The sequence below is a fragment of the Mustelus asterias genome, chromosome 22 (genome assembly GCF_964213995.1).
Source record: "Mustelus asterias chromosome 22, sMusAst1.hap1.1, whole genome shotgun sequence".
Classification (NCBI taxonomy): domain Eukaryota; kingdom Metazoa; phylum Chordata; class Chondrichthyes; order Carcharhiniformes; family Triakidae; genus Mustelus; species Mustelus asterias.
In genome coordinates, this window is record NC_135822.1 from 61,015,865 (window position 1) to 61,029,794 (window position 13,930).

The 13,930-nt window shown below is 46.6% G+C and overlaps 1 protein-coding gene across 1 annotated transcript in view; it reads right to left on the reverse strand.

Annotated features, from left to right (window-relative positions):
* The window catches only part of LOC144509713 (scavenger receptor cysteine-rich domain-containing protein DMBT1-like), an 89,481-nt gene that overhangs the window by 4,700 nt on the left and 70,851 nt on the right, over positions 1–13,930 (reverse strand). The window contains exons 15-16 of the mRNA XM_078238494.1: positions 9,912–10,226; positions 9,472–9,591 (exon numbers count right to left, since the gene is read on the reverse strand). Coding sequence (XP_078094620.1) covers positions 9,472–9,591; positions 9,912–10,226 — 435 coding nt within the window. The remainder of the gene's footprint in view (positions 1–9,471; positions 9,592–9,911; positions 10,227–13,930) is intronic.

Here is a 13,930-nt window from a genome sequence, read left to right on the forward strand (position 1 = left end):
AAGATGCGGATTAATCCGAGATAGTCAGCACGGATTCGTGAAGGGCAAGTCGTGCCTCACAAATTTGATAGAATTTTTTGAGGAGGTAACTAAGTGTGTTGATGAAGGTAGGGCAGTTGATGTCATATACATGGATTTTAGTAAGGCGTTTGATAAGGTCCCCCATGGTCGGCGTATGATGAAAGTGAGGAGGTGTGGGATAGAGGGAAAGTTGGCCGATTGGATAGGCAACTGGCTGTCTGACCGAAGACAGAGGGTGGTGGTCGATGGAAAATTTTCGGATTGGAGGCAGGTTGCTAGCGGTGTGCCGCAGGGATCAGTGCTTGGTCCTCTGCTCTTTGTGATTTTTATTAATGACTTAGAGGAGGGGGCTGAAGGGTGGATCAGTAAATTTGCTGATGACACCAAGATTGGTGGAGTAGTGGATGGGGTGGAGGGCTGTTGTAGGCTGCAAAGAGACATAGATAGGATGCAAAGCTGGGCTGAAAAATGGCAAATGGAGTTTAACCCTGATAAATGTGAGGTGATTCATTTTGGTAGGACAAATTTAAATGTGGATTACAGGGTCAAAGGTAGGGTTCTGAAGACTGTGGAGGAACAGAGAGATCTTGGGGTCCATATCCACAGATCTCTAAAGGTTGCCACTCAAGTGGATAGAGCTGTGAAGAAGGCCTATAGTGTGTTAGCTTTTATTAACAGGGGGTTGGAGTTTAAGAGCCGTGGGGTTATGCTGCAACTGTACAGGACCTTGGTGAGACCACATTTGGAATATTGTGTGCAGTTCTGGTCACCTCACTATAGGAAGGATGTGGAAGCGCTGGAAGGAGTGCAGAGGAGATTTACCAGGATGCTGCCTGGTTTGGAGGGTAGGTCATATGAGGAAAGGTTGAGGGAGCTAGGGCTGTTCTCTCTGGAGCGGAGGAGGCTGAGGGGAGACTTAATAGAGGTGTATAAAATGATGAAGGGGATAGATAGAGTGAACGTTCAAAGACTATTTCCTCGGGTGGATGGAGCTATTACAAGGGGGCATAACTATAGGGTTCGTGGTGGGAGATACAGGACGGATATCAGAGGTAGGTTCTTTACGCAGAGAGTGGTTGGGGTGTGGAATGGACTGCCTGCAGTGATAGTGGAGTCAGACACTTTAGAAACATTTAAGCGGTTATTGGACAGGCACATGGAGCATACCAGGATGATAGGGAGTGGGATAGCTTGATCTTGGTTTCAGATAAAGCTCGGCACAACATCGTGGGCCGAAGGGCCTGTTCTGTGCTGTACTGTTCTATGTTATGTTCTATGTCATTGAAGACTCGGGTGCTCAAGGGCATGGCCCGCAGTGCCCACCAGGCAGAGTACACCTGGCACACTGACAGTGTCCAACAGGCACACTGGCATTGGCATCTGGACATACCGGCAGTGGCCACTCAACTACCCCAGCAGTGCCAGCTAGGCACCACCAGTGTGTCAGGGGCAGTGCCAAGGGGGTGGGGTCTGGGTGAGGGCTATGGCGAGGGAGGGGGCAGGGGGATGCTATGCAGGGAGGCTATGATGTTGGGGGGCGCTATCAAGGAGGGACCGTGCAGTGGGTCATGACTGGGGGTGGGGGGGGTGCATGTCGCAGGTCATGATGGGCTGCATGTAAAGCATCATGCTGGAGGACCCACCTGGAATGCCTCAGTGCCCTGATGCCTGTGGGCCATGTTGGGGAATGGGGTTGGGGAACATGCCGCCAATGAAGGGGGGTTTAATATCCATGGCGGGGAGGCGAGAGAGAGTTCCCCCAGGGCACTGTGAGATCAGCTCTCTGAAACTGGGATCACCAGCGTGTTCAGGCCCGTTCTTCGTACCAGGGCACAACTCATCATTCTCCATTGAAATGAATGAGTGCGGCATGATTGCTGTGTGCAGTGTACCTGGGAGACCGGTGTGGGTCTCTCCGCTATTCTGGCTGTGGTGACAATTTGCTTTTTGGGGGAAAATTCCGCCCCTTATTTCGAAACTGTGCCTCCTCTGATACAAGTCATGTTTAAATGGATGCAACTTCAATATCCATAATAAACTGGATTCCACTCAGGATCAATAAATCCACTTGAAAGCCATCCTTTAACATTCAGTCACACACTCTCTCTATCACTGACACAGTGTCGATGTAACACATCCACTCTATAAGATGTGGTGAAACAAGTAGAACATAGAACATAGAACATAGAACATTACAGCGCAGAACAGGCCCTTCGGCCCACGATGTTGCACCGACCAGTTAAAAAAAAAAACTGTGACCCTCCAACCTAAACCAATTTCTTTTCGTCCATGAACCTATCTACGGATCTCTTAAACGCCCCCAAACTAGGCGCATTTACAACTGATGCTGGCAGGGCATTCCAATCCCTCACCACCCTCTGGGTAAAGAACCTACCCCTGACATCGGTTCTATAACTACCCCCCCTCAATTTAAAGCCATGCCCCCTCGTGCTGGATTTCTCCATCAGAGGAAAAAGGCTATCACTATCCACCCTATCTAAACCTCTAATCATCTTATATGTTTCAATAAGATCCCCTCTTAGCCGCCGCCTTTCCAGCGAAAACAATCCCAAATCCCTCAGCCTCTCCTCATAGGATCTCCCCTCCATACCAGGCAACATCCTGGTAAACCTCCTCTGCACCCTCTCCAAAGCCTCCACATCCTTCCTGTAATGTGGGGACCAGAACTGCACACAGTACTCCAAGTGCGGCCGCACCAGAGTTGTGTACAGTTGCAACATAACGCTACGACTCCTAAATTCAATCCCCCTACCAATAAACGCCAAGACACCATATGCCTTCTTAACAACCTTATCTACTTGATTCCCAACTTTCAGGGATCTATGCACACATACACCTAGATCCCTCTGCTCCTCCACACTATTCAAAGTCCTCCCGTTAGCCCTATACTCAACACATCTGTTATTCCTACCAAAGTGAATTACCTCACACTTCTCCGCATTAAACTCCATCCGCCACCTCTCGGCCCAACTTTGCAACCTGTCTAAGTCTTCCTGCAAACTACGACACCCTTCCTCACTGTCTACCGCACCACCGACTTTGGTGTCATCAGCAAATTTGCTAATCCACCCAACTATACCCTCATCCAGATCATTAATAAATATTACAAACAGCAGTGGCCCCAAAACAGATCCCTGAGGTACACCACTTGTAACCGCACTCCATGATGAATATTTACTATCAACCACCACCCTCTGTTTCCTATCCGCTAGCCAATTCCTGATCCAATTTCCTAGATCACCCCCAATCCCATACATCTGCATTTTCTGCAGAAGCCTACCATGGTGAACCTTATCAAACGCCTTACTAAAATCCATATATACCACGTCCACTGCCTTGCCCCCATCCACCTCCTTGGTCACTTTCTCAAAAAACTCAATAAGGTTAGTAAGGCACGACCTACCTGCCACAAAACCATGCTGACTATCACCTATCAATTCATTACTCTCCAAATAACTATAAATCCTATCCCTTATAATTTTTTCCAACATCTTGCCGACAACAGAAGTGAGACTCACCGGTCTATAATTCCCGGGGAAGTCTCTGTTCCCCTTCTTAAACAATGGGACAACATTCGCTAACCTCCAATCTTCTGGTACTATACCAGAGGCCAACGACGACCTGAAGATCAGAGCCAGAGGCTCTGCAATCACTTCTCTTGCCTCCCAGAGAATCCTTGGATAAATCCCATCCGGACCAGGGGATTTATCTATTTTCAGACCCTCCAGAATATCCTGCACATCCTCCTTATCAACTGTAATACTGTCTATTCTACTCCCCTGCAACCCAGTGTCCTCCTCAGCTATATTCATGTCCCCTTGCGTGAACACCGAAGAGAAATATTGGTTCAATGCTTCACCAATCTCCTCCGGTTCCACACATAACTTCCCTCTGCCATCTATAACTGGCCCTAAACTTGCCCTAACCAACCTTCTGTTCTTGACATACCTATAGAACGCCTTAGGATTCTCTTTAACCCTATCCGCCAAAGTCTTCTCATGTCCCCTTTTAGCCCTTCTAAGCTCGCTCTTCAACTCCCTCTTAGCCAATCTAAAGCTTTCTAGTGCACTACCCGAGTGCTCACGTCTCATCCGAACATAAGCCTCCTTTTTCTTTTTAACCAACAAAGAAACTTTTTTGGTGCACCACGGTTCCCTAGCCCTACCAATTCCTCCTTGCCTGACAGGGACATACCTATCACAGACTCGCAGTAGCTGCTCCTTGAAAAAACTCCACATGTCGGACGTTCCCAGTCCCTGTAATCTCCTAGTCCAACCTATGTTTCCTAATTCTCTCCTAATAGCCTCATAATTACCCTTCCCCCAGCTAAAACCACTGGCCCGAGGTTCATGCCTATCCCTTTCCATCACTAAGGTGAACGTAACCGAATTGTGGTCACTATCACCAAAATGCACACCAACTTCCAAGTCTAGCACCTGGTCTGGCTCATTTCCCAGCACCAGATCCAATATAGGCTACAGTTGAGGAGGAATCAACTGAGCATAGAGAGCAGATCTCTAGTTGGCCTGTCTACATACTGAGTCAAAAAACCTTCCTGCACGCTTTGAACAAAAACTGACCCCTCTAACGAGCTAGAGCTATAACAATTCCAGTCAATATTAGTCAAGTTAAAATCCCCCATAACAATTGCCCTATTACTTTCACTCCTAAGCAGGATTGACTCCGCAATCCTTTCCTCAACCTCTCTAGAACTTTTAGGAGGTCTATAAAAGACTCCCAACAGGGTGACCTCTCCTCTCCTATTTCTAATCTCCGCCCATACTACCTCAACAGATAAGTCCTCATCAAACCTCCTCTCTGACACTGTGATACAATCTCTGACCAATAATGCTACCCCTCCCCCTCTTCTACCTCCTTCCCTACTTCGACTAAAACATTTGAACCCCGGGACCTGCAGCATCCATTCCTGCCCCTGCTCTATCCATGTCTCTGAAATAGCCACAACATCGAAGTCCCAGGTACTGATCCACGCTGCAAGTTCACCCACTTTATTGCGAATACTCCTGGCATTGAAGTATACACATTTCAAACCCTGCTCCACCCCACCTCTGCAATGCCGTGCATTGCAGTCCCCATCCATGCATCCCTCACTTTCAGCCCCACTACTCAGGATCCCTCCCCCCCCCCCGAATCAGTTTAAACCTCCCTGCATGGCCTTAGCAAATTTACCCCCCAGGATATTGGTCCACTTCTGATTAAGGTGTAGACCATCCTTCTCATAGAGGTCACACCTTCCCCAGTATGAGCCCCAATTGCTTAAGTACCTGAACCCCTCCCTCCTGCACCATCCCCTCAGCCATGAATTCAAACCTTCCCTCTCCCTATTCCTCTCTAAACTATCCCGTGGTACAGGCAAGAGTCCAGAGATAACCACTCTGTCAGTCTTGGCCTTTAGTTTCCACCCCAACTCCATAAATCCCTGCCTAATATCCCCTTCCCCTATCGTCCCTATGTCGTGTGTCCCCACATGTACAATAACTTGTGGTTTATCTCCCTCCCCCCTAAGAGTCCTGAATACCCTGTCAGACACATCCCGGACCCCAGCCCCTGGTAGGCAACACACCAACCCTGAGTCCCTACCTTTAGTTCCGACCCTCCTATCTGTCCCCTTAATTGTGGAGTCCCCAATCACAAGGCCCAGTCTTTTACAGCCCCTAACCACCTGAGCTTTCTCACTCGGCTCACCCCCAGAGATCTGCTCTCTATGCTCAGTTGATTCCTCCTCAACTGTAGCCTCCAGCACCGAAAACCTATTATGGAGGAGAACCGCCCCAGGGGATTGTCTTCCCGATTGCTTCTTACCCCTCCTCCTGGCATTGACCCAAGCCTCATTTCTAGGAGTTACTATTTCTCTATAACTCCTATCAACTTCCACCTCCGCCTCCCGAATTATGCGGAGTTCCTCTAACTCCCCCTCCATCTCCTTTACACGCTCCTCCAGAAGCTGCAATCTAATGCACTTCTTACAACTAAAATCTCCTGAAACACTACTGGATTTCCTCACCACATACATCCCACAGGAGATGCAGCATACTGCCTGAACTGCCATCCCTGAAGCCATTACCAGCAAGAAAAAAAGAAAACAAAAAACTTCCCCACACTTATAATTAGGTTAGAGGAGGATGGAAGGGTGGGATCCTCTACCAGTGTAGAGGATCGGGTATCTCCTCTGCACCAATTTATAGGGCTAGGGGCCCGAGAGAAAAAAAACTACAGCTACCGGCAGGCTTCGCGATGCGGCCTTCCGGTTTCCGTTAATTACAAAAAACCTCCCGAAAATTAGACAAAAAAAAAACCTAGAATTTACTCACAGTCCGCGCTCTCTCTCTCACCGCTCACAGTCTCCACCCCGCAGGTCCGCTCCCAGAGGAACACTGAGGCCGATACCCCGAGGCGAGTACTTATAAGGTAAGTGAGAGAAAAAAAGAAAACTACAGCTACCGGCAGGCTTCGCGATGCGGCCTTCCGGTTTCCGTTAATTACAAAAAACCTCCCGAAAATTAGACAAAAAAAAAACCCAGTCGCTCAGACTTCTTCGAAAGCATCTGACAGAAGGACGAAGGGAATGGGAACACCATTTCCAATTTCCCAGGAATTTCAAACCATCTCACTGCATCATTGTTCGTTCATCATTGATGGATCAAAATTGGACAATTCCCCTCGGAAAAGCACTGTGGATGGAGAACAACCACATGGACTGCAGCCATTTAATGAGGTGGCTGACCATTGCATTCTCAAGAGAAACTGGGGACGCAAAAAAAGGTTTTCTTGCCAGCTCCATCCATATCCCGGAACTGAATGAATAGCATTTCTATTGTATAACATGGCCCCCATGGTGCAGTTTGAACCTGTCTCTGAATTCTGAATAGTTTTTTGTATTCAGCCAGATAGGGATAATCAACATAAGATCAGGTATTCATTTGTAGGCTAGTGAAAAAGGTTGGATCCCATGGGATAAAGGGGGAGGTGGCTAGATGGGTGGAGAACTGGCTTGGTCATAGAAGACAGAGGGTGGTAGTGGAAGGGTCTTTTTCCGGCTGGAGGCCTGTGACTAGTGGTGTACCGCAGGGCTCTGTATTGGGACCTCTGCTGTTTGTGATTTATATAAATGATCTGGAAGAAGGAGTAACTGGGGTGATCAGTAAGTTTGCGGACGACACAAAACTGGCAGGACTTGCAGATAGTGAGGAACATTGTCAGAGGCTACAGAAGGATATAGATAGGCTGGGAATTTGGGCAAGGAAATGGCAGATGGAGTTCAATCCTGATAAATGCGAAGTGATGCATTTTGGTGGGAATAATGTAGGGAGGAGCTACACGATAAATGGAAGAACCATAAAGGGTGTAGAGACGCAGAGGGACCTGGGTGTGCAAGTCCACAGATCTTTGAAGGTGACGTCACAGGTGGAGAAGGTGGTGAAGAAGGCATATGGCATGCTTGCCTTTATAGGACGGGGCATAGAGTATAAGAGTTGGGGTCTGATGTTGCAGATGTATAGAACGTTGGTTCGGCCGCATTTGGAATACTGCGTCCAGTTCTGGTCGCCACACTACCAGAAGGACGTGGAGGCTTTGGAGAGAGTACAGAGGAGGTTTACCAGGATGTTGCCTGGTATGGAGGGGCTTGGTTATGAGGAGAGATTGGGGAAACTGGGGTTGTTCTCCTTGGAAAGACGGAGGATGAGGGGAGACTTAATAGAGGTGTATAAAATTATGAAAGGCATAGATAGGGTGAACGGTGGGAAGCTTTTCCCCGGGTCGGTGGTGACGTTCACGAGGGGTCATAGGTTCAAGGTGAAGGGGGGGAGGTTTAACACAGATATCAGAAGGACATATTTTACACAGAGGGTCGTGGGGGCCTGGAATGTGTTGCCGGGCAAGGTGGTGGAGGCGGACACACTGGGAACGTTTAAGACTTATCTAGACAGCTATATGAACGGAGTGGGAATGGAGGGATACAAAAGAGTGGCCTAGTTTGGACCAGGGAGCGGCGCGGGCTAATTGTTCCTTGTTTCTCGTTTCAAGGCTTCATTCTATGATCATCTTGCTGGTGCCAGTACAGAGCGAGACTGCGGATAGTTGGGAACCTGTCTCGGGGGCAGGGAATTCATATGGTGTTCGTGGAAGTGGAAATGACTAGGGTTGGGAAGCATTTTCCGATCAGGGCCAGTGTGATCTCCTGGACTCGTTTCGATCGCCTCAGGGGGTCGGAGAGGAATTTCCCAGAAATTTGTTTCCCCATATTGGCCCTGGGGTTTTCACTCTGGGTTTTCGCCTCTCCCTGGAGATCACATGGTCTGGAATGGGGGGGTGGGGGTGAGTTAATAGGTTGTGATGAACAAAGCATCGTAGCTGTGAGGGACAGCTCGGTGGATAGGATATTGGTATGTAGATAGACTGGAAAATTGGGCGGGGATCCTGGATTCAGGATTCAATCCTGGACCGGGGAGCGGCGCGGCCTTGGAGGGCCGAAGGGCCTGTTCCTGTGCTGTATTGTTCTTTGTTCTTTGTTCTTGTTAACAATGTGCTACAATAAATAAATTTACTTCATTACTCAGTCGAATGAGAATCATTAGCAGACAAACGCAACCCAGCCAAGATTAACCATAGAGTCATAGAATTATAGAATTTTACAGCACAGGAGATGGCCAATCGGCCCACTGGCTCCCGAAAGAGCTACCCAGCTACTCCCATTCTCCAACCCTATACCTGTGGTCCTCCAAATTAATTACTGTCAAATCTGGATCCAGCCCTCGTTTGATTCCTATGGAATACACCTCGTCCGCTCTCCAAGGCAGCGCAATAAAAATTAGAACTGAGGGAAGAGGTTTCTCCTCATCTCACTCCTAACTCTCTTGCTGACCATGTTGAGATTGTCTCTACGCCCGCCCCTCCCCCCCACCCCCCCCCCCCCCCCCCCCCCGCGTCCAGTGACTGACATACAGAAATAAAATAGGCTTCTTTGCCCTGTCAAATTCGTTCATAATTTTGAACACCTCAATAAGGTCACCTTCTATTCTGCTACAAGGGGAATAAACCCAATTTCGCTAATCTTTCCTTATATCTAACATGCCTAATTTCTTCCATCATTCTCGGAAATCTCCTTTGCACTCTCTCTTGGGCTTTAAATTCCTTCCTTAAATAAGGCCCCCAGAACTGAACATAATATTCCAAATTTGCTCTGATTTGTAGAGGTGCAGCATCATTTTCTTGTTTTTATATTCTATGCCTCTGTGAAGAAACCCAAGGATGCTATAAGTCTTCTTTCACCTTTCAACTTGCGAGGGCAGCTTCAGAGAATTATGCACTTGAACCCCGAGGCTCTTTGCTTCTCTCCTCCCTTTAAGGTTGTAACAATGAGCCAGTTTTGTCTCCCCGCATTTCTTCTACCAAAATACATGAGCTCACATTTCACGACATTGAAATTCATCTGCCAAGTATCTGTCCATTTGGATAACTTGTCAATGTCGCTCTGAAGGAGCTCAGCATCATCCCCACAATTCGCTATTGTCCCTAGCTTGGTATCATCTGCAAATTTAGAGATTTTTCCCTCAACACCCGTCTCTAAATCATTTATACAAATCAGAGAAAGCAAGGGTCCCAACACCGATCCCTGGGATCACCACTTTCAACGTGTCTCCAGTCTGAGAAATGCCCATCGATACGTAACGTCTGTTGCAAATCTCTCAGCCAACTTCTAATCCATGCTGCCCAGTATATATCAATTCCAAACATATCTAATTTGCCGACAATGTGGCACCGTATTAAATGTTTTCTGAAAATCCAAATAAGATAGCAAGTTATATCAAAAGCTGGTGTATTCAGGTTAATAGATTTTTAGGACTCACACGAGCAGATAACACTGGCAGAATTTTCACGTGAGCAGCTAAACTGTTCCATGAATGAAACAGAACAATCCCAGAGGCTGGTCTCGTTCCCCCGGCATTTGTAGTTTTTTTTCCACACTGGGCCGGTTCCGTTTCCGAAGTGAGATCCCCCCGGTATCGCAGTTGCTGCTCCGCAGCGAAGTTGGTCGCAAGTCACACTGGCTTCTTTGAAACCAAAGTAATCATCACACAACGTCCCCCACTGCACTCCTTCTTGTACTTCAAGCCGCCCGGAACATCGGCCATCCCCAGATACCAGTCTGAGATCTTTGTGGTCTGAATAATTATATTCACAACAATGAGAATATTAACAAATGCCAATAATGTCCACAATTTCCATAGCTGAACAAAAAATAAAGCCGATTCACCATTGATCTCTTTACAGCTCTAAAGAAACATCAGCATTTATGATCACAATCATGCCTATCACTATTTGCATTACTACAATTAGCACAGTCACAATTACGACCATTGCGAGTATTAATGCTATTGTTATTCTTACACTACTATTGCATTGACTGTGTTGTACTGGAGCGACACTATGTGATTGTCCAAATGCTGGAGACTTGTTGTTCGAGTTCCAACAATCTGCCTTCACAGTTCCCTACTTGTGACAAAAATAAGAGATCCGTCCCCTTGAAACAAGTTTGTTCTCTACATTTTGTTACTAACCCGGGGAGAATCTGGGTATTTTCCTTTGCCATCTTTCTCTGCTGAGGCAGATTTATTTGCCCCATCAAACTTATCTCTCCAGTTCCGCGCTGAGTTTCCAAACTGAGACCTGATAGCAATAAGTCTGCGATTCTATCTCAAATCGTCATTTCTTCGACGAACTTTTTGTTCTCCCAATGTGTCATTATGACCAAAGGGGCATTCATTTTGAATTCTTCCACCAGAATCACATTGTTAACATTCTCAAAGTCCTGTTCAACCTTCCTCGATCCTGGACAGCCCTGATTTTCGCTACAGACACCAATAACCGCAGAGAAACAAACTTTCCAAATAAACACAATGGAAGAAATTGGGAGAATCTCTCATCTTTTAAAATTTATACTGCAACGATCATACCAAAATCAACAATACCTGAACACGAAACCGCTGGCAAATTGTATTCCATCGCAACTATAAATTACAATTTAAATAGCTGACACAGCACAGATTTCTCAGGCAACACTTTTAGCACATTGTTTTCTTAGAACGCTATCATCCTTCACTCAACAACTGCATCTTCCCTGCTGCCGTCAGACTTTTGAAAGGTCCAATCGTGTATTATGGTGATCTTTCTCTCCACCCTAGCTATGACTAACATGACATTCTGCACCCTCTCTTTTCATTTTCTCCTCTATGAATGGTATGTTTTGTCTGTATAGCGCGCAAAAAACAATCGTTTCCACTTTATCCTCATACATGAGATAATAATAAATCAATTCAATTCAATGGAGTTCAACTATTCTTCCTTGAACTGGATCTGATCTTCAAGCAGCCTACACCAACCGAGATCTGCAGATACAATAGTCATCAACAATATAAACTTCGGAAGAATCTCTGCACACTGGTCCTTTCCCACAGGCACAACAGCTTGAACATTCAAGAACACTTTGGTTCATGCTTTGTTTAATTCTCTGTCAAAGCACACACACACACACACACACACACACACGCGCACTCGCACACACACACGGAGACACACACATACTGTTTTACCAAGTGTCCCTGTCTCCGTTGTGACAACAGGCTGAAATGCAATCTCCCAATTAGCTCTCTTTTCCCACGGGGACCTACCAGATTTCTCAGAAAATAGATTCCACAGCTTGTAAATCCAATTAAACCTGTCCCAAAAACATATGTTGTTCTCTTTTTCCGCTCGAGACAGTCTCAAAAACTTGACACAGCCTTTGAAACCACTTCGCCACAATGGTTTGGAGTGATGCCCATTGAAAATCTTCTGTCACCCAGGGTACACTAGTGCACAAAATTATTAAAATTACCCCCACTGCCTTCCTCTCTCCAGCCCAGCGACCTCAATTGGAAACTTGTGCAAAATCCCCATTCCAAATGGATCCACAACAATCTATTCTGTTTCTCTCCACCTTTGGCGGGTGGTCAGAATTTCAATCCCCTGTCAGTGTTGAATCAGTTCGTTGAAGGCAGTGTGATATTTACGGCAGCACAATTGGCGTTGAGCAGAAGCGGCAGGAAGAAAAGTTCAGCAAGGTATCTGTACCTACAAACAATCAGGGACGCTTGTCCACATGTACACGCGTCAGAACATAGTGCCATCTACTACATTTGCTAAGACCCCCTGAATAACGCTTCCTCTTTATCAAGATGAAAACCTATCTAATCTATTTCTATTTGTCCAGACAAATTTGAGGATAAAACTGGATTGTTCATGGAATTTGTGAGTTTGTACCTAAACAGATAACTCCAGCGTCCTGCTGGTGTCCACAGTCAGGCGGTCCGATTACAGGCCCTAATCCTTCTCCAAAGTGCGAGTTCAGTGGCGCTGCTACCGCAGAGCCACAGTGCAACTGCTGACAAAAATGTTCTGCATCCTCCAACAACCAGGAGGAGTTATCACGGCAAAGTGTGGCCCAGGTTCCACTCCAATAAAGCTCGACTCTTCCTGCACAGGGACTGCTTCCATTCACCAGTCTGGCCTTCGCACTTTCTGAGAATTATATTTCAATAGGCAGTGAGGATCATAAGGTGCTTTATATCTAATAAAATGTTTAGGAGAGTTTCTATAATCTCATCAATCATCTCATGTCTCAGGCAGGTGACGCTGTGCCTCCTGATTTTTTTAAAGTTTATTTATTAGTGACACAAGTAGGTTTACATGAGCACTGCAATGAGGTTACTGTGAAAATCCACTCGGCGCCACACACGGGCGCCTGTTCGAGTCCGCTGAGGGAGAATATAGCACAGCCAATACACGTGACAAGCACATCTTTCAGACTGTGGAAGAAACTGAAGCACCCTGAGGAAACCCACGCAGACACAGAGAGAGCATGCAGATTCGACACATGCAGTGACCCAAGCCCAGGTCCCTATTGCTGTGAGGCAGTAGGGCTAGACACTGTGCCACCTTTATCTGGTCAGGTACATTTTAAACATTTTGGTCAAAATAGTCCAGTTTATCTTTTGAGTTTGATTTGAAAATCTAGTTACGACAACACAGTTTGTACTGAGAAGGATCATAGAAGCCTACAGTGCAGAAGGAAGCCATTTGGCTCATCGAGTCTGCACCAACCATAATACCAACCAGGTCCTATCTCCACAGCCCCATGTATTTACCCGAGCTGGCTCCTCTGACACTAAGAGGCAATTTTGCACAGCCAATCCACCTAACCAGCACATCTTTGGACTGTGGGAGGAAACCGCAGCACGTGGAGGAAACCCACCCAGACCTGGGACAATGTGCAAACTCGACACAGAAGTGACCAAAACCGGGAATCGGACCCAGGTCCCTGGCGCTGTGAGTCAGCAGTGCTAACCACTGGGTCACTGTGACCTGGATGAATGTAATCAACTGAAATTAAAATGTCACAAACAATGACATATCTGTTTCCTGTGGAAAGTTTAGGCGTTTAACTTAAGCACAGAGATGGAAAACAAATTATCAACTGCTCATGAGACACAAAGTCACCAGTTTCTGCAAACTCAGTGGGAATATGGTGAAAGAGCTGAGGAAACTCCCATGGAAGCAATGAGACATTATTTCAATCCTTAATATGTGTTTTTTTTTATTCATGGGACATGGGAGTCGCTGACTGGCCAGCATTTCTTGCCCATCACCAGTTACCCGAGGGCAGTTGAGAGCCAACCACATTGCTGTGGTTCTGGAGTCACATGTAGGCCAGACCAGGTAAGGACGGCAGATTTCCTTCCCTAAAGCACGTTAGCAAACCAGATGGGGTTTCCCGACAATCGACAATAGTTTCATGGTCGCCAGTAGATTCTTAATTCCATATATCTAT